The following is a 19,879-nucleotide window of genomic DNA, read 5'->3' as shown; positions in this document are numbered from 1 at the left end:
CCCACAGCTGTTTCCCAGGGAATGCATGCCAGTTGTTCAGATCCTTGAGGGCTGGAACAACTTGTCCTGTGCACAGAAAAAGTCCTCATCAGCCTTAACTGCCCCCACCAACTTGCTATGGTCAATGCAGCTCCACTTTCCAGTCAAACCCATCCTGCCCCAGCCCCAATGCACATCCAGCCCCACATACTGGACTCCTCATCCAAGACATTCCTTGGGGCTAGGTGCTGCACTAGTGTTGACAAGTTCCACTTAAGCCTTGTTTTTAATTGTCCTTGGTGCACACAGAATTATTCTGTTATTAGCGAGTTACTCACGATGCCTTTTTACCTTTAAAACCAAACACAACAGACTTTCTTCCCAGAGGCTGAAAACCCTAAACAATAAAGCCAGTCAACCCTGTAACCACTGCTGCCAGAACGCCATGGTTGCTATCACTACAGGGCAAAGGGGAAAGGCAGCAACACGGCTCTCAGAAGTCACCTGGCCACCCTGCACCTGGGTGGGTGGTACTTCCTGGTCCGTGAACACATAGCCCACAAACAGGGCACAGCGTGTAAAGACCCACAGTGCCCATCCACACCTCCCTCGGGCAACATCGATGGGGGTGGCGAGGACATTCCCACAGTTGAGTCAGATGCACCTGAGGAAGGCCAGTGTGAGAGCTGTTCCGAGGAATGTCACTGCCTTCCTCTACCCAGTCAGGGAGGGGACCACGTGCATTTCTAAGTGGATCAAGGACATGTTTTTCTGCCCCCTGAAAATCAACTTCCCTTCGTTTCCAGGCTCTCTTTGGAAGAGGGTAATTTCCCAAGGATGCTGCAAACAAGAGCCTTAAAATGGTAAACGCCTGCTCTGGAAAATGCCCTTGTATAATCTGTGTTATTTCTGGGCAAACAAGTGTCTTTGCTGAGACTTCCTGAGCAAACTGCTGGTGCCCGTAGTAGACAAACACCTTTGAGTCGCGCTGCTGAGCTCAGCTGTTCAGTACCTGGATGAGACAAGGCAGCACCGGGGACTTAGTGACTCCAATCGCTGCATTGATGGTCTCCACAGCCGCCAGCATCTGGCAGAAATACATCATGTCGGCCACTGAGTGGAAGGTGTCGTAGAAGGACTCTGCGAAACAAGCACACATCACATGAACCACCAGGAAAGGAGCTTTAAGAAAGGCACGGCAAGCATCGGCAGATCCCAGCTTTCACGCCTCCATGGTCAGCGATGGTAAATTCCAGAAAGCTGACACACACTGCGTGCCTTCCTCATCTTCAAAAGGCTTTGACAAAAGTTCCCCTATACTACATTCAGTTCACCACACCAAAAAAATCTATGCATCTGGCACAGGGATAATTCTTTTCAGATCTGCCACGTCATTTAACCTGAAACTGTATCACATATATTGAATGCAATCATTTAAAAATCTGGAAATGAGCCTGATGCTGTAGCCTAGCGGCTAAAATCTTTGCCTTGCATGTGCCAGGATCCCAAATGGGCATTGCTTCATGCTCCAGCTGCTTGTGGCCTACCTAGAAAAGCAGCAGAGGATGTCCCAAAGCCTTGGAACCCTGCATCTGCATGGGAGACCCAGAAGAAGCTCCTGGCTCCTGACTCCTGACTTCAGGTCAGCTCAGCTCCAACCGATGTGGCCACTTGGCAACCAGCAGATGGAAGATCCTCGTCTCTCCTCTCTATAAATCTGACTTTCCAATAAAAATAATAAACCTAAAAAAAAGCAAACTAAATCCTGGCAACTACTGAATAGAATTAGGTTTTGAAAACTTTGATTCTGTTTTTATCTTTAAAAGTTTTTTTTTAATTATTGCCTATTTTCCTATTATTTGAAAGATAGTAAGACAGACAAACCAACTAAAAAAGATTGTCTGATGGGCCCAGGCGCCATGGCCTAGCAACTAAAGTCCTTGCCTTGAAAGCGCCAGGATCCCATATGGATGCTGGTTCTAATCCCGGCAGCTCCACTTCCCATCCAGCTCCCTGCTTGTGGCCTGGGAAAGCAGTCGAGGACGGCCCAAAGCCTTGGGACCCTGCACCCGTGTGGGAGACCTGGAAGAGTTCCTGGTTCCTGGCTTCGGATTGGCACATTGTGTTCAGTTGGGGAGTGAATCATCGGACGGAAGATCTTCTCTGTCTCTCCTCTTCTCTATATATATCTGACTTTGCAATAAAAACAAATAAATCTTTAAAGAAAAAAGATTGTCTGGTGGTTCATTCTCAAAATGGCTTCAACAGACAGTTAGGGCAAACTAAATCCAGGAGTCTGGAATTCAACACTGGTGCTTCATGTGGGTGACAGGGACCCAAGTATTTGAGCCACCAGCTGCTGCCTCCCAAGGCACACATGAACAGGAATCAGGGACTGAATACAGAGACGGATCTGAAACCCAGGCACCCTGAAGTGTGATGCCAAAATCTCAAGGGCTGAATGCCAGCTCCCTGAACGCATCTTTAGACCTATTAATTCCTATTCTGAGAGCTACCTTAGTGTGATACATTTTAAATGATAAACAAGGTTGTTCTCTGAAACATAATTACGTTCCTGGAGAAGCAGCAGGTGAAGGTCAAGTGCTTGGGACCCTGCCAAGCCCAGAGGGCAGGATGTGGTTCCTGGCTCCTGGCTTCGGCCTGGCCCAGAACTGCTTAAGGCCATTCAGGGAGTGAGCCAGCAGATGGAGGCACTCCTCTGTCTCTCCCTCTCTCTGCTGCATGGTTTTTCAAATAAAAACAGCAAATAAACATTTCTTAAAAGGTGGAAACGCTCTAAACATGTGAGAGTATAAAGCATTTCCACAGTCTACAGTCTAGCTGGCAGAATTGCTTCAGTTGAGGAAAAAAAAGTATTAAATGTACTAAGTGTTTCTTAGCAGAGTGTGAGAGCTGGCGGCTGTTGTGCACTGAGCCTGAGGAGTTTGTTAAGTACATATTTACATTAAAAAGACACACATGTAGAACTGGCTGTTTATCGCTATCTATTCAAAAGGAGAAAATTGTACCTGCCCCAGTGCCAGGCCGCAGGCTGCTATTACACCTGTGAAGGCTGCTCAGGGAAGGACTGAGCCAGCAGTGCCCTTCCAGCAGGCACTTAGGGAGAGGCTGTGAGCCCTAAGAGAAAGGACCAACGCAGCCCCCCGTGTTACACACCTGACCCAGCTTCTCCAAGCAGCCTGCCCAACGACCTCTCACACGCAGATCTGCTGGCCGTGGGTGGCCTCCCACTGGCCACAGCTCTATCTATTTCAGCACATGTCCTCTTTGCAGAACAAATCACAAATAGTATCTTTATTTTTCATTCCTCTACCCCTACTGGTTAAACATCTTCCCATACAGGAGGAAATCAGTTTCATTTGCTCTCACATAAATTGCCTGGTTGTCACTATTACGTGGAATTTTCACATTATCAATTAATTTGTTCAAGGTCCTTACAGGTAAAGAAACCAACGGCCCCATTCCTATGCTGCCTTTCACCTTAGAATACTCTTCATCTGTAATGCAACTTTATTGGGCGTCTTTTAGCGACACGGGAATTTATTTGATGCAAATATACTGACTTTTTAAAAATCACATAGTCTTTTAGCACTTTTAGTTTAGAAAGTGAGATTTTTAGAAACATGTACTTAAATCTTCTACCATGACTCCATTTTTGGTAGATGATTCAAATGCTTTGGGGAGTTATTTTTATATACAGTAACAGAACCAGATTTCTTGCACCCAAATCGGTAATTTTCCTTGGAAACACTGGATTTCCCATCCAAAAATAACAACAATAATAATTAGAAAACATTGCCTTTTCCAATGTTTCACACTTCTTTTTACCACACATTGTAATTCAGATGTGTGTAAGAGCTGGGCCTCCGTACCTTACCCTGCTTGCTAAGTGTTCCTACGCCAATGCTCTGCCTCCCTCCATTCCCGTACTTTAATATCTGAAACAGAATGTCCTCTTCCATGCTTTTTCACCCTCCAATGTTATTACCTGTTTATGCTTTATTCTTAATAGCTCAGAATACTTGAGAGCAAATTCTCAAAAGTCTGATTTTGGCCAGAACTCTGTTAGTGGAATGAATGGAGGAAGAACTAGTATCTTGATGAAAGTTTTTTCATGCTGCTGTAGGATAGTCTCTTCTAGAATTGACTTGGGCTCTAAGACAGTGAGTCCCTCTAGGACTTGCCCAACTTTGGCTAGACGCTTCGTGTCACTTACTCAGCTATTAACAAAGTAGTAGTGAACACAGAAAAAAGTGCTGGTCCAAGATGCGTCCCAGCAGGCTCTGTGGATGTGAACCGTTACTTGGCCAGCCCTAGCTCTGTTTCCTCACCTGCTAAATGGAAGGAGTATCTAATTGGTATGTGTCACAAGGCCATGGGAACTAAGGTGTGGGCAGACATGGTAAAAGGCTAGACCCACGTCCGGGTTATTGTTAACATCGGAAGTGCCGAGTGCTACCCCTGGTGAGCAGCCAAAGTGAGAAGTGGTCAAGGAATTCCTTACTTGCCTTTTCCCAAGATAAAGAACCGCACTGTCAAGTTGACAAAAATCCAAGAGAAGCCCAGGAACTGCACCAGATTATACATGAACAGGTATCCCTTCCGCAAGCTTGCGAGAGCTGAAAAGCAAAGCAAGAGAGAAAGCCATTAGATGCCAGAGCACCGCTTGTCAGGGGTGAACGGGGCACATCTGGGTAATCTCAACCCTTTTTCATGCCCGTGAACTCCCCTGCAAACAGCTGGCCTAGGTCTTCAGCAGCCAAGCTCCTGCCCCGATAGAAGCACATGAGGAAGAATCAGGGGGTGCAGCTCTGTCTTTCCCAAGAGATAAGATGCAGATTGATAAGCCCAGGGAAAAGGACTACCCTGGCAGATGGTGCCTGACCTCCCTGAAGGTCTCCTCAGCTCCTGCTCTAGTCATCTTGGTATAACCTGCAGCTTCCTCACTCTGGGAATATTTTTTTTTAACAGCCATGTAGGGCAAATTAGCTCAAGGAGGCAGAAACACCAAATGAAAAAACCAATCTTCGTTGACGTATTTAGTTATTCCTGGGCTACAGATAATTTAGCATAGACTCTCGGCTGATGCTCAATAGCATTTAAAAATGTGACTACTCAAAAGTACCCTCAGAGGGCTGACATTGTGGCTTGGTGGGTAGAGCTGCCACCTGCAATACCAGCATCCCATATGGGCACTGGTTCATGTCCAGTTGCTCTACTTTTGATCCAGCTTCCTGCTAAAGTGCATGGGGAAAGCAACAACTGTTCAGGCCCCTGTCACTCACATAAGAGATCCAGACAAAACTCCTGGCTTCTGGCTTCAGCCTGGCCCAGCCCTGGTAGTTTACAGCCATTTGGGGGAATAAATCAAGAGCTTTCTCACTCTCTCTCTAATTAGTGGCTACTCAAATATTTTTTTAAAAAATCCTTTGCAAAAAAAACCTTATCCAGAACCCCAAGGTGTAAAATACAAAGAGCTTCTGGAGGGGGCGGACGCCTGGGGGAGCTTGCTCAGCATTCCTCAGAAGCACTCGGGGAACCTCTGGTGTACCATGGAATGCAATGCAAAATCTCCTCTAAACCGTCCCCCTTCTTCATGGCACACAAGTCAGTGCCACTGAATCCTGGGCAAGTCCCTGGTGGGATGGCTGAAGGGCTTTTATTTCAACCTGCTGCTCAAAGCTGGTCATGCACAGACCAAGTTATCCCACTGAATACTCATTCCTGAGGGTACAGGGGCTACAGCAGCCTCCCTTGGCTCCTCATCAAGGGTCTCGTGAAATGTTTCCCACACCACAGAAAGCAAATAGACAGCTGCTAGATTTAGTCTAACTATGTTACCCAGAAGATAAGAGCTCCTGGCTTCTGTGGTTGGACAAATAGAAATAGAAATGAACTTTTCAAAGGTTAGTAAGTAGCAGGAGTAGCCAGCACACTTCCTGCTGAAAACTGGCAGGCACACTTCTCTACAGCTAGGGGAGCATGCCCTGGAACCCATATATACACCTGCGGCTCTGTGTTCGATCTGGCTGCCACCTGCCATCAGGTAGCCCAGGATACTGAGCTTCTTTCATTCTGCTGCATGGTGTTGCCTACTCAGAGGATGCCAGGCCTCAAACAGAAAGCAAACGCCGAGGGCAAAACTTTGGATGTGGGTACGGGACATAAAGGATTCCCACAAGCTCACTCACGCAGTCCTCTGGGGTGAAGTCATTAGCTTTCCTGCATGTCCCACTCACCCTGCCTCTACCACAAGTGGTAACCATCACGTCAACAGTGGGTACTTACATTCAGGGGAGCTCTCATTTTCCAGCCGGAGCTTGTTTAAACGTTCTTCTTCCTGGAATTCAGACAGAAATTTTCCAAGAACACAGTTAACATTCCCAGACATTTGCAGGAGCTCACATTCTTGGATCTTCATCCACCTGCCCAGCCACCTCTCTGACTATGCTCAGTGCTCCCCAGGGCACCAACTCCTAGCTCCTGGCATACCTGGCGTAACCTGTTGTAGGCCTTCACACTGCAGGATGGCCCTCCAGTGTTCCTAACTCTGAGTCAATCCACTGGCTTCCAAACTGCCAAGTGGGCAGCCCTGCAGTCCTGGAGCTAGAGGATTTGGCACAGGGAAACTAAGCTTAAGGTGGGGAGTGGATGGCAATTTTATTTTCTGAGACTTCTAGATTTTCAGTGCAGTTTTTCCAGAAGCCAAGAAAATGTCTGTAACGTAAGTGTGAACTCATATTGAGTTTAACATAGAACTCAACGTATTTAGAACATGGACATGAATAGGTATCTCCTTGCCCTACTAGTCCAGCAGGCCTAAAAGCAAGGACATCCTACAGCAAAGAGCTCTCCAGGGCTGGTTTCCAACACCATTCTTAAGGAAAAGAAGAGAGCTCTTTGGAGAAATGGCTGAGCTAGAAAGTCTGTGATAAAACTTACAACAGACTGTAGTGTCAGAAATTAATGAATTACTCAAGAAAGAAAAAGTCCTACAAGGATAGAACTTTCTCAAAAGGAGACAGAGACCAAGAGAAAATAAAAATGGTATTTGATGATGACCCCAAGTACAAAAATAAATACACATGAGTTCACACTGATATACATAAATGGTTAATAAGTAACTAAATGGGAAGAGAACACACAAATCTGTGGTATGGAAGAATTCAAATTACATTAGGTGGATATTTCTAAAGAAGCATAGCCCCGCCCCACCCCGCTCCAGATGTGTGGGCTGTGTAGTGACTTGCTTCCAATAAGAAGGTATGGGTAGGGGTACAGAGAGAGACTCCCAACAGCTGGCCCGATGTGAGCAATAACAATGACAGCTCAGGGGCACAATGAGGGTGTACCCCCATGTACTCTGGCAAGAATGTACATTACTGGTGGTTTTCTCAAAAGCCCCCACCCTTGTCCAGCCAGAACAAATCCCAGCTGAGCAGCATTCAACATACCAGACAACCAGTACCTGTCTAAAATCACATCCCCGGGTCTTTGAAGGAACCTATAACTCTTCCTTCTACCAGACCCTGAGTCATCCAGGTTAACCTGGGTGACTTTAACCTCATGATTTCCGTCTTCAATAGCTCATTCCCAAGACTTTACCAACCTTAGCTCTGAGCTCCATCTCTGCGTCAGACTCATCCAGCCAGCGATCAAAGTCAGGGGCCAAAAACAGTGGGCGCTTCTCCTGCTTGGTGAGTCTCTCCCACCACTGACTCATCTTCTTCTGCACCGTAATGTTCACCTGCCTCTGGGTCAGTTTATAAGCCGGCTAAGAGAGAACATGAGAAGGTGAGAATGGCTTCCTCCCTTCCCCAATAACACACCAGCCTCCTGGGGTTCCCCAGTGAAGCTCTGCAGCAGGTTTACCCCCTTTTCTTCCCTGCTCCCCTCCAGCCTGACACCCTAGGCAGGTACAGAGACTGGGTGGTAGCAACATGGTCTTCTTGTGCGATTCCCCATTGTGTGACACAGGAAGAAACCTGGAGAAGGGCAAGTGGCTCTTGGTTAACCAAGAGGGAGGTCACAGTAACCTCCTGCCAGGCCCAGGGAGCTCCAAACCCCTTCTCTGGGGCACACATTGCTTCCAAAGCTTCCTCCCATGAACATGAGATCCCTGGTTTAGCACACCCTTGTTTCAGAGGACGTCCACATCAGGAGGCCCCAGCTCAATTACATTTCCAGTGTTGGCCTCCACTAAGGAGTTCACCCAACTACACTCAAGCCTCGAATGGCTGTTCACTCTTTGTTCACACAACCCCTGCCCTTGCCTCCAAAGTAAGCTCCAAAACAGGTTCTCAGAGCAACCGAGCATCAGCTGGGAACCTGTGAACTCTGTAATGGGGAAGCCAAATTACACCATCTACAAGCCAGGGGTGCTTCCTCAGCTTCAGGGAGAGGACCCTCGATTATGTTTCCAACACTGTTTCTAAGACCAGCTGCCTTCATCCTTGCTGATCTGTTTTTCTCCCCACCCCTGTAACAATCACATGAAAGTAATCCCTCGTCTAGACTTCAGCTAGTCTTTTCTTTCTTTAAGTTCATTTATTTTTATGTGAAAGAAGCAGAGGTATAGAGCAAGAAGGAGAGACAGAAAGAGATCTTCCATCTGCCGTTTCACTCCCCAAATGGCCACAACTGCCAGAGCTGAGCCGATCCAAAGCCAGGAGTCAGGTCTTCCACATGGGTGCAGGGACATTCCAGCCATCTTCTTCTGCTTTCCCAGGCACATTAACAGGGAGCTGGATCAGACTGGACTAAACCCCAGCACCCACTGGCGCTCATGAGAATCAGGGAGGGTATAGGGCTAGGTCTCAGTACCCACTAAACCATGTGAGAGCTGGGTCGGGGTGTGGACCAGGTGTAGCTAAGCTGTAGCACCCAACAGTAAGACCCAGAATGGGTGTGGGCCAGTTGGACAAGGCCACTGTTCCTGCCAGGACAGGAAGTGGGCTGGCACTGTCTGGGCTAAGGACCTACCAGTGTGCATAAGATCTGCTATTGGGAGAAGACCTGAGGGGAGCTTGGGGAACTCCTATGTCAAGACATACTCCCTGCAGGTGAATGCAATAACCAAGGCTTGGAGTAGCCCAGGCCAGGCTAGGTTACGGTACCCAACAGCATTTGTGTGGATCAGGTCTGGGGCAGGCCAGGCAGGGCAAGTTCATAACACCTATTAGCAGATCCAAGAACCAGGAAAGGGTGCAAGACAGGCCAGGTCAGGCTACAACATCATCCAGTTCACATTAGGGCTGGGACTGGGGGCTGTCTGGCTAGGCTAGGCTAGGCTAGGCTAGGCTAGTCTAGGCTAGGCAGTAAAACCCATCAGCATGAGCTGGAATAGGGGACAGACCGGGATAGACCAAGCTACAGCGCTTACCAGCAAATACCAAGGTGAAGCAGGCCAAGCCAGACTGGGCCACCAGCACATGAGAGACCCAGGGGGTGGGGGAGGAGCAAGCCTGGTAAGGGGGCTGCAGGAGGCTCCCCTGCTGGGCCACTGCTCCCACTGGCAAAGTATGAGAACTGGGATGGAGGCAGACCAGGCTGGGCAGGGCTACAACTCCTACTGGCCTGCACATGAACTGGGTTACAGGGACAGCCAGGCTGGGCTAACCAACTGTATCCACTCGGACATGCATGAGACAGAGTAAGAGCAGGTTAGTCTGGCTTTGACACAGCATCAGCTGGCAAGTGATGGGACTAGGGGCAAATCCTGCCAAGCTAGACTGTAGAACCACCTGAGAAGTGTAAGATTCAGGGTAGGGAGTGGGGCCAGTAGGGAAATGGTGAGCACCTCTCTGATGCATTGCCACTCTCAGTGGTGAGCCTGAGAACCAGGGCTAGAGGAGGGCCTGCCTAGCTAGGTAGTGGTACCCGCCAGCATGAGTATGAGCTGGATAGCAGGATCTGTTGAGTTGAGCTAGGCTTCAACACCCCTTGACATGTACAAGAGCTGAATGGGATGTGGGACAGAGCAGACTGGTCTGCTCCACATACTGGCAAGCATAGGAACCAGGGCTGGGGGTGGGCCTAGTGAGGGTTATTATGGATCACTCCAACTAGGCTGTAGCTCCTGCTGGTATATGTGAGGGCCAAGTGTGTGGTGCACAATGTTGCGCTGGGCCATAGCATACATTGGTTTACATAAGGGATGGGGCTGGAGACAGAACTGACCCAGCAATTGCAACTACCACGGACAGACCTGGACCCCGTATTGGCAAGCACATACAAGAATCAGGTCTGGGATCACTTCAGATAAGGTTTCTTTGGGTATCCCCCCCAACTAAACTGCTGGACTCAGAATTCCAACTATGGGGAGAATTGCAAGATCTGTGGTCTGACCATGGTATACATGTGTCAGAACTGGGCCTCCTCAGTGGCTTGAATGGAGCAGTGGACGCCATACCCAGATGTACATAGGAGAATATGGCAGACCGGCAGGCCTTCAAGAGCCCCTGCCAGGAGGGATTTTTAACCCAGTGCAGGTATGTACAGTGAGCACACTGGCTCTCTGGGGGGAGGGAAGCTCAATGGGCCTCCAGGACCACCCCATCCTGGAGGTTAGGTTTTTTAACCCACATGGGTGCCTGTACTGGATCATGTGTTCCCCCCCACACACACCCCATCCCCAGGAGGGCCTGGATGCCAAAAGCACTGGGCAAAGCCCCTTGAGCCACCCAGCAGTGCACCCTCACGCTTAGAGGGTCTTGATTTACAGGGGGATGATAAGACCACACAGGTGGCAGTGACAGATGATCTGTGGTGTTTATGCCCAGGCTAGGAATTACAGCTGAGGGACTTCCATAGTTAAGTCCACAACATGTATATGTAAGTAGGGAACTCACACCAAATTGGTTTGGAGCAGACAACAAGCACAAGAGAAGTGAGTCTGATAGCAGAGGGCCCGGCGGTGTGGCCTAGCAGCTAAAGTCCTCGCATTGAATGCCCGGGATCCCATTTGGGCACCGGTTCTAATCCCAGCAGCTCCACTTCCCAGCCAGCTCCCTGCTTGTGGCCTGGGAAAGCAGTTGAGGATGGCCCAAAGCCTTGGGATGCTGCACCCGTGTCGGAGACCCAGAAGAGGCTCCTGGATCCTGGCTTTGTATCGGCACAGCACTGGCTGTTGCACTCACTTGGGGAGTGAATCATCGGACGGAAGATCTTCCTCTCTGTCTCTCCTCCTCTCTGTATATCTGACTTTGTAAAAAAATAAATAAATAAATCTTAAAAAAACGAGAGAGAGAGAGATTCTGATAGCAGAATCTGTGGGAGCAATGTGAGCTCATTCCTGTGGAACCACAATCTCTGCTGGCTCTCCCAAGAACAGCAGATGGAGTCAGGCCTTGCTGGGGAGCTAAGGGGGCGCCCCAGCTGGGTGGGGTTCCCACTGGTGAGGACGAGAGTAGGACTGAAGGCAGCAGGTGTGGTTGGACATGGTTACAGACTGCACCGGTGCAGGTGTGCACTGGGACTGTGGAGCAACAGATCGGGCTTGACTCCAGCCCCCACTGGTACTTGTGAGAGCCAGGTTGGGTACAGAACAGGCCAGACTAGGTCTTGACTCCCCCTGAACTATGTGAAAGCTGTGTCTGGGCACGAACAAGGTAACACTGGGCTGCAACGCCCAAAAAGAACCAGAATGAGTGTGGCCAGTTGAACAAGGCCACTGTTCACAGAATAGGAGGTGGACTGTCAGTCTGGGCCAACGACCCACTGGTATGCGCGAGAACTGCCACTGGGAGGAGACTCGATGGAGCAGCTTGGGAAACTCCTTCATTGGGATGCAGTCCCTGCAAGTGAGTGCAAGAAGCAAGGCAAGGAGCAGCCCAGACCATGCCAGGTTACAGTACTCACCGGCATGCGTGTAGGTGAGATCTGGGGACAGACAAGTCTGGGCCAGGATCTGAGAACCAGGGCAGGGGGCAGGAGGAACCAGATCGGGCCACAGCACCAGCCAGTTCACATTAGGACTAGGACAGCAATCAGGCTGGGCTGATAGGCTGCAGCACCCACCAGCAGGAGCTGGAACATGGGGCAGACTAAACTAGGCCAGGCTACGCAGTAAGATTGCAGACACTGAGGTGAGGCAAGTAATGCCAGCCTGGGCTCAGCAAGGGCCAGGTATGTGAGTCCCAGGGACAGGTGATCTGACAGGGCTCGGGTAGCTTGGCTCAGGTCCTGAACCCACCTATGCGGTAGGGGCTGGGTTCCTGAGCCCTTGGGATGGGGGAACTGGTGGGATTTGGGTCACTTGGCCCAAATCCTGGGGCCCGCCTTCTAGAGAAAGGAAAGAACATACCTCTGGCTTCACAAGGTCAAAGAACTCCAGGTGAAACTCATAGACATTGTCTCCTTTGGCACCGTGTCCCTGGGCTATAGAGAAAGCAATGGGGGTTATTGTGAACTTGAGCAGAACAAGGTCAGCCAAAAAGCATTTTGGTACAGTCCTTTCATAAATACACAAAGAGTAATGGGTCCTCCTGAAACCTATGGGAGCTCGTGAGCAAAGCTCCACAACAGCTACGTAAGCCAGAAGGTTCTCACCCTATGTCCTCTGACGATCAGTTCCCATCACCTACTTCATCTCTCAAAGCCTTAACAACAAATAATAGTAACAGGCAGCAAAAATAATATTGAAAGCAAACCCAAATTTGTCACATTAATATAAACTGAACTTTCACAAAAGAATCAAGTGTATAACATACCTTCTTGCTTGTGGCTAAGAAAAGCTGTCCTAAAGACAGCTCTGAATTTAAAACCTCCCAATCAGGACTAAGCTCACTTTTTTAACACCTCCCAGATGGAACAGAAAGACGAAGACAGCTGAGGGGGGAGAGGGGCATAGGTGGAACTGAGAGGGAAGTCCCTGGATTAGAGCCATTACCCTACCCCAGTGCACAGCAAGCAGGTGCCACACCCAGAGCCCAGATGCTGCATGGCTCACCCAGTTCACTCTGATTCATTTACTATTTAGTTCTCTTCTAGGATCCTCTTCCCCACTCTGGCCACCTGCTTAAGTGTACTATGCACGGTAATTATTCTTAAAGTTATAAATCCCTTAAGGTAGGATCTTCTATAAGTTCCTGGGAGGCAAGAATCACTTTTATCACTTTAACTTGCTTCTGAATGTCCTACGAACATGGAGTGGTTTCTTTAATCTTGAAAAGCAGATACAGAAACCAGGTTACACTTCCATGCAAATGTACTAGGGCAGAGGGACTCTCGTGCAAAACAGGAACTCTCTGTTCTTCAATAACATCAAAAACTAGAACCAACAGAGAACCACTCGGCTCCACTGTGTGACAGAGCAGGGAAACCTTCCCTTGCAGGCACAACAGGACACTGCTGCTGGACAGGGGAGAGGCAGAGCCACAGAATCAGAGCATCAGACCTCATGCAGAGGGCAGTGTTTCTCAGACTGATCTGCAGGTGTAACATCAGAGAGCCCCAGAACTCACCAACGACATTTCAATTTTTAAATTCATGCTCTTTTTTTTTTTTTAAACCAAGCAGCACTCCCCAGCTCATCTAAATGGCCAGCTTAGAATCAAGGCCTGCCACACAAGGTCAGTGCCCTGTGTGTCCACGTTCAGAGCTATGGTTGTGCCAAACAGCCATTTCAAGAGATATCAGTCCCTCACATGTTGCTCAACCAGGTCCTATGGGCACTTTCTCGTGTATCTGTGGCTTCTTAGGTTTGAGAAACACAGATCATAACCCAGCACTTTCACCTTCTAACAGCATTCAAGCAATAACTTGTCTGAGGTTGTGACAGAATTATAGCTAAAAGACACTCTTGATTTCCAGTTCAGGATTCGTTCCTCCCCCCTCCAAAACCATATCTATTGCCTTGTCCAGTGGTTTTAAACAAGCTTTGCCTTTTCTAATCTTATCTTTTAAAATCATTGACTTGACCCCAAGAGCATCAGAGACATGAGCAGCAATGAACATGTAGAACATGTAAACCATGTAAGACCATCCAGTGTCCTGAACTGTGCAGAAAGTTGAACACACCTGCCCAGGTACTGACCTTTGAAATGCAGCACATTTTCAGTGATGCTGATCGCAGGGTTCTGCAAAAAAAAAAAAAAGAAAGAAAGAAAATAAGAAAAAGAAACCGGCAGGAAAGCTTTTTAACAAGAAAAGTGAAACGAATCCAGGTGTTTCTTCTCACCTTCCTCCTACTTTCCCCGTGCGATTCAACCTCTTACTCTGTGTCTCCCCACAGACTACATTTACATGGTTATTCACGTATTTGGAGGTTCCTACAAGAAGGACCCTAACTGTGCAGAACAATCTAGAACCAAATCAGTCCCTTCTGATTATGTAAAGCATGCAAGGTGCACAGTAAAAACTAAGCGATAACATACAACTCTCAAAGCCTGGGTCCCTGAGTGTAGAACATGAATCCAGTAGAACAGACAAGTCATTTCTAGCAAACACTTGTCATGGCACATACCCGTAAGACCAGCAGAGTAGCCGAAGGCAGTAAGTATGTGGGAGTCAGAAAAGTAAGCCCAATGGGAAGAGTGGCTGGGGAAGGCTTTGCTAAAGGTGGGACCTGCAATGCATGCAGAAAATTAATCTCCACGGGGACAGGAAAGGGCTGAGGATGACAGGTGGCTGAAGGAAAATAGGATGTTCAAGTTTTATGGCCCCAACCAACTCAAGACCTGAAGAGTTCAAAATTTTCCAATCTGTTCATTTAATCCCAGAAGGTACATATACCCCCTACATACATTTTAGCAGCATAATTTACAGTGAAACTACTTGAACACGTGGTTCAGTAGCAGAAAACAAGCAAAAGGTAGCATGCTGATTGCTTGGTTTTGTCTTGTGTTGGGAGCTTTCTGTGCTCCATCATTCATCAGAGGAAACACCTCGATGGACAGAGGGCTGGAGAAGCCGGTGCACCGAGAGACCTTGGGGGCCTCAGTGCTCTATCTATAGCCAAGAGGGCTAGGAAAAGCGGGGGTGGGAGGGTTGGAGTGAAAGTGCTGTGGGAGGAGGAACAACTGAGCCAGGCTTTAGCGAAGAGCTTTCCCAGCAGGAGTAGAGCCTGCAGGCTCAAGAGCTTGCCCTAGGGGCTGGAAACAAACCTGCTCCTCTCAGTGCTATAGGACTGAGGGAACCTCACCTGAACAGGCTGCCTGGGAAGAGGGATGGTTCCTCAGTAAGAGGAACACTTTCTCCATGAAAAAATTGCATGGAGGCTGGGGTTCTGGGATATGTTAGAGGTGGATCCATTCCTGTGGCCCCCACACTCTCACTGAGCTGGAAGGAAACAGAAGTTTGGGTGCCCAGGTTTAGTAGCCTCAGGCAGAGATGTGTCAACCTAGGCTTAAGTGCCCAGCTACAGCACAAGCTGTTCCCGGAAATCAGGGAACAGCTCTGTGAGCCACAGGTTTCAGTAAAAACAGGCAGTTCCTGCAGCCCAGGGATGTGGGACCAAAACCCCTGATCTACATATGCAATCTAGTTCAGACAATCATGCCAAAAACATTTGATTATTCCAGCTCTTTACTATAACATTAAAAAACCCCAAAATCTGGAGGGCTAATAGTAAGTATTTTATTACTTCACCTAATTCTGCAGGTTTACAGGGCCCAGCCAGCCAGATCTGCTACACATGATGATTAGTACAGAGCTGGACTGAAACTGGAGTCTAGCACCCATACTGGATGCCAGCAGTGTAGATGGTAGTTTCTTAAGATTTTTTTTTATTGGAAAATTAGATATACAGAGAGAAGGAGGAGGAGGAGAGGGAGAGAGAGAGAGAGAGAGGAAGATTTTCCATCTGCTAGTTCACTTCCCAAGTGGCTGCGATGGCAGGAACTGAACTGATCCAAAGCCAGGAGCCAAGAGACAGGAGCCAGGAGTTTCCTCTGAGTCTCCCAAGTGGATGCAGCATCCCAAGGTTCTGGGTCATTCTCGACTGCTTTCCCAGGCCACAAGCAGGGGAGCTGAACGGGAAGTGGAGCAGCTAGGATATGAAACAGTCAGTGCCCTTATGGGATTCCAGTGCGTGCAAGGCGAGGACTTAAGCCACTAGGCTACCACACCAGGCCCTACACAGCAGTTTTAGCAGCTACATCACAGTGCTGGCACTCATATTAAACATTTTTGACAAAAGAAAATTTTTTCACAGGTGATATGGGTGCTTAGGGCAGCACAAAACTCCACACTGTCAGATGGTGATGTCAAATTTGCTGACTTCATTGAAAAGGTGACTGTCAGAGCTCTCTGCTATGAAGATGCACTTTCCTTTTGCTGTCAGTAAGTGACTTACTAGAACCTGCTGAACCTAAGTCAACCTTTCTGTAAGGTTAGAGTTCAGGTTCAGAACCAGAAATTCACACAGAATAGAGTTCAGCTTAAAACAAGCTTTACTGGGAGCACTCCTGGGCAGGGTTCCTTGGTCCAGTACAGAGAGCACGCCAGGGAAGTCACGACCAGGGGACATGATGGGTTGTTTTTATCAAGAGGATGTAGAGGTGTGGGGGTGGGGGAGGGGATAAAGGAATGTGCCTTTTAGAGTGTCATAGGCTCGCTTCGACCTTGGTGGATCTGCAACTGCTGGCCAAGCAGGGAGCTGCCTTCTTCCAGTGCGGCCTCATCAGCCACTCTTCTCAGCCTCCTCCTAGGCCGCCCCTCACCCACCCCGACTAAGCCTTACACTTTCTATTGCTAATCCTTGTCTCAATCTACTTTACACTAAAGGTTACAAAATGCTCGTTTCCGGGCCTGGAACAATGGCCTAGCTGCTAAAAGTCCTCACTTTGAACACACCAGGACCCCACATGGGTTCTAATCCAGGTGGCCCCACTTCCCATCCAGCTCCCTGCCTGTGGCCTGGGAAAGCAGTCAAGGACAGCTCAAAGCCTTGGGTTCCTGCACCCACATGGGAGACCCGGAAGAGGCTCCTGGCTTTGGATCGGCTGAGCTCCAGCCATTGCAGCCACTTGGGGAGTGAATCACTGAATGGGAGATCTTCCTCTCTGTCTCTCCTCTTCTCTGTATATTTGATTGTCCAGTAAAAAAATAAATCTTAAAAAAAAAAGTGGCCACCTGACTGAAGAATAAAGACATTTAACTCGCCTTGGAGTCTCACTCGACTTCTTTGAGCCCCAGCTTTCCCCAACAGTGGCACAAAGCCATAGCTAAAATATCACAATCAGGATAAGGACACTGACACAATCCACCTACCTTACTCAGGTGTACTCAGTTGTATTCATTTTCATGTGTGTGTGTGCACACACACATGCTTAGATCTATGGGAAGCTTATTACAAGGGTGAGTTTCAACTATTCACCATCACAGTCAAGGTATCAAACAGGTTCTGATCCCACGTGGCACCCCTTTCAACCACATAACCACATCCACTTTCTGCCTCTCTCCCCAACCTTGGTCTTCATTTGCTATTACCATGAACACAGGGTTTTCTTTTCTGAATCCACCCTGCAAAATCTGTTACTCTTCTTTCTTATTGTTTCAAAAACAATGAGACAGTGACACGAGAGAGACAATCCCATCCACTGGTTTGCCACCCCAAATGCCTGCAACAGCCCAGACTAGGCATTAGCCAAAGCCAGCAGCTTGCAACATAATCCAGGTCCCTTTGTGGTTGGAGACCAATCACTTGCACCATCATTGGCAGAAAGCCAGAATCAGGAGTGTAGTGGGAATTTGGACTCTGGCATTCCAACATGAGATGCAGGTGTCCCACGTGCTGTCTCAACTGCAAAGCCAAAAGTCTACACAACTTTAGGTGTTCAAATTTTCCTAAATTTGGCCAGCACACATCCCCCTTAAACTAGCTCTTGCATTGTTCGGACATGACTTTGTACCCATTGAGGATTCTGTAGTTTCTGCAGCAAGGACTTGGGACAACTTGCTATTTCTTCAAGGAGCCTTGGGTCCCCTTCGAGAAGAGTGAACAATTACAAGCATACTCAAGGTTCCTCTTTGAAGGGTCTTGCTAGAGAGTTTCATTACTTCTTATTGATTTGAAAAGCAGGGTAACACACAGAGAGAGAAGGAACAGAGGGAGAGAGAAATTTACCGTGCAAATGTTCACTGTTCAAATGCCAGCAACAACTGGGACTGTGTCAGGCCACAGCCAGAAACTAGGAATGCCATTCAGGTCTTGCCAATGGAAAGATGGGACCCAAATATTAGGTCCCATCACAGGCACATCTGCAGCCAATCAAACTGCAAATGGATGAAGGACTTGACCCTAGGAACTCCAACATCAGATGTGGCCATCCCAAGTCTAACTGTAACCCCCTGTGGCACAAAGTCTGCTCCCAACTGCAATGGGGTTGATCCTGGTTGGGGGCTAGCCACCGCTTGTTGGGTTTACAACAGACAGCAAAGGGCCTCCTTCCTACCTCCTCTCACTCCATTCAAGTTAACTGAATGGCAGAAACCTGCTCAGGTTGCTCCTCAGTATGCCCTGCCTCTCTTGCCTCCTGCTCCATTCAGCACAGAAATGGTTCAGAGTTCTACAGGTGCCAGGTCCCTCCCGCCTCCTATTGTGCTAGGTTAGGTTCCTTAACTACAGGAAAACTTTGGACTCTGGCAGCTCCCTTCCTGCCTCCTGTACTTAGTAACTGAATACATGGAAACTTTGTTCTATATGACTCTCAATCTGACTGGAGGATGACAGCTTAAAAATCTGTGACTTCTGCTACCTATCATAGTGGTTCCTCAAGTGTAGTGGGAGCTGCTGGCCAACCTTGGGAAATAAAGACACTCCTGACATTCTACAGTTGTGCCCGGTGTAATCTCTCTCACTCCGCAGCACCAATCAGGAATTTTTGAAAACATGATGTCATCATACTAAAATCTCCAGCTCAAATTTACTTTCTTTAAAAAGTTTTGATTTATTTGAAGGCGGAATTAGAGACAAGCAGAAACAGATGTTTCATCCACTGGTTCACTCCCCAAATGGCCACAAGTTAGGGCGCAGTGACCCAAGCTCTTGGGTCATCTTCCACTGCTTTTTCTCAGGGCATCAGTAGGGAACTGGATCAGAAGTGGTACAGCTGAGACTTGAACCAGCACTTACAGGGGTTGGTGATGCTGCAGGCAACAACCTAAAATGCTACACAGCACCAGTCCCTCATTGTCTGGTATTTAATGTTTGTATATCTTGGAGCTGCAAGTGTTGCAGGCACCTGGAACTATGTTTCCTGCCCTGGGTCTTATGCTGCACCGTCTACCCTTTTGTCTCAGCTGGCTCACTCACACTCTCCTCTAATCCATGTTGATATTTCTGAAGGCCTCAGCCCTTAATCCTGCACTGTTCCTTTCCTCCATCAGTCAGTTGCTGAATAGTTCTCTGCCACAGAATGGCTTCCTAAAGACCAAAGCAGCTTGCAGCATTTTACACAGCCTACAGGGAAGTTTGGTGTCTTACCCATGAATTGTTTAATCTGCATTCACCACCAAGTACCCTCTATCTAAGGGTTTTCCAGAAGCTGTTCTCTCCCTATCATCTTCAGTCCCCATAATCTTTTGCACGGCTTCTTAAAATTTAGGTTTCTGCTCAAAATTCACCTCTTCAAAAAGCCACTCCACAATTATCCAGTTTGAAATTTTCATGTCATCTCAATTTTTTTGGTTTGTTTTACTTTCTTCCTGACAATGATTAACTGAAATTGTTTCATACATTTATCTACTTGACTTGCCTGTCCTTGACCACCGGCAGCAACCTCAGCATCCAGGGACGATGCCAGCCTAGCTTATAGAGCCCAGGGTCTGGAAGACTTCCATGCACACAGCAGTCATTTACATACATTAATCACAAAGTCTAAAGTTTAGAACTACAAGGATTTTTTTTTTCAATTAAAAAAATCTGGATTTCCAGCTT

The 19,879-nt window shown here is 48.1% G+C and overlaps 1 protein-coding gene across 2 annotated transcripts in view; it reads right to left on the bottom strand.

Moving 5' to 3' along the window:
- Positions 1 to 19,879, bottom strand: part of HACD3 (3-hydroxyacyl-CoA dehydratase 3) — a 39,003-nt gene that overhangs the window by 6,366 nt on the left and 12,758 nt on the right. For both annotated transcript variants that reach the window (XM_040970176.1, XM_040970175.1), the window contains exons 2-7: positions 14,036 to 14,078; positions 12,305 to 12,378; positions 7,610 to 7,774; positions 6,289 to 6,340; positions 4,509 to 4,619; positions 992 to 1,119 (exon numbers count right to left, since the gene is read on the bottom strand). In XM_040970176.1, the coding sequence (XP_040826110.1) occupies positions 992 to 1,119; positions 4,509 to 4,619; positions 6,289 to 6,340; positions 7,610 to 7,774; positions 12,305 to 12,378; positions 14,036 to 14,078 (573 nt within the window). The remainder of the gene's footprint in view (positions 1 to 991; positions 1,120 to 4,508; positions 4,620 to 6,288; positions 6,341 to 7,609; positions 7,775 to 12,304; positions 12,379 to 14,035; positions 14,079 to 19,879) is intronic.

The sequence above is a fragment of the Ochotona curzoniae genome, unplaced genomic scaffold (genome assembly GCF_017591425.1).
Source record: "Ochotona curzoniae isolate NIBS_2020 unplaced genomic scaffold, NIBS_Ocur_1.0 scaffold_4701, whole genome shotgun sequence".
Lineage (NCBI taxonomy): Eukaryota > Metazoa > Chordata > Mammalia > Lagomorpha > Ochotonidae > Ochotona > Ochotona curzoniae.
The sequence above is the reverse complement of the archived record's forward strand: the minus strand, read 5'-3'. Positions and strand labels throughout refer to the sequence as shown.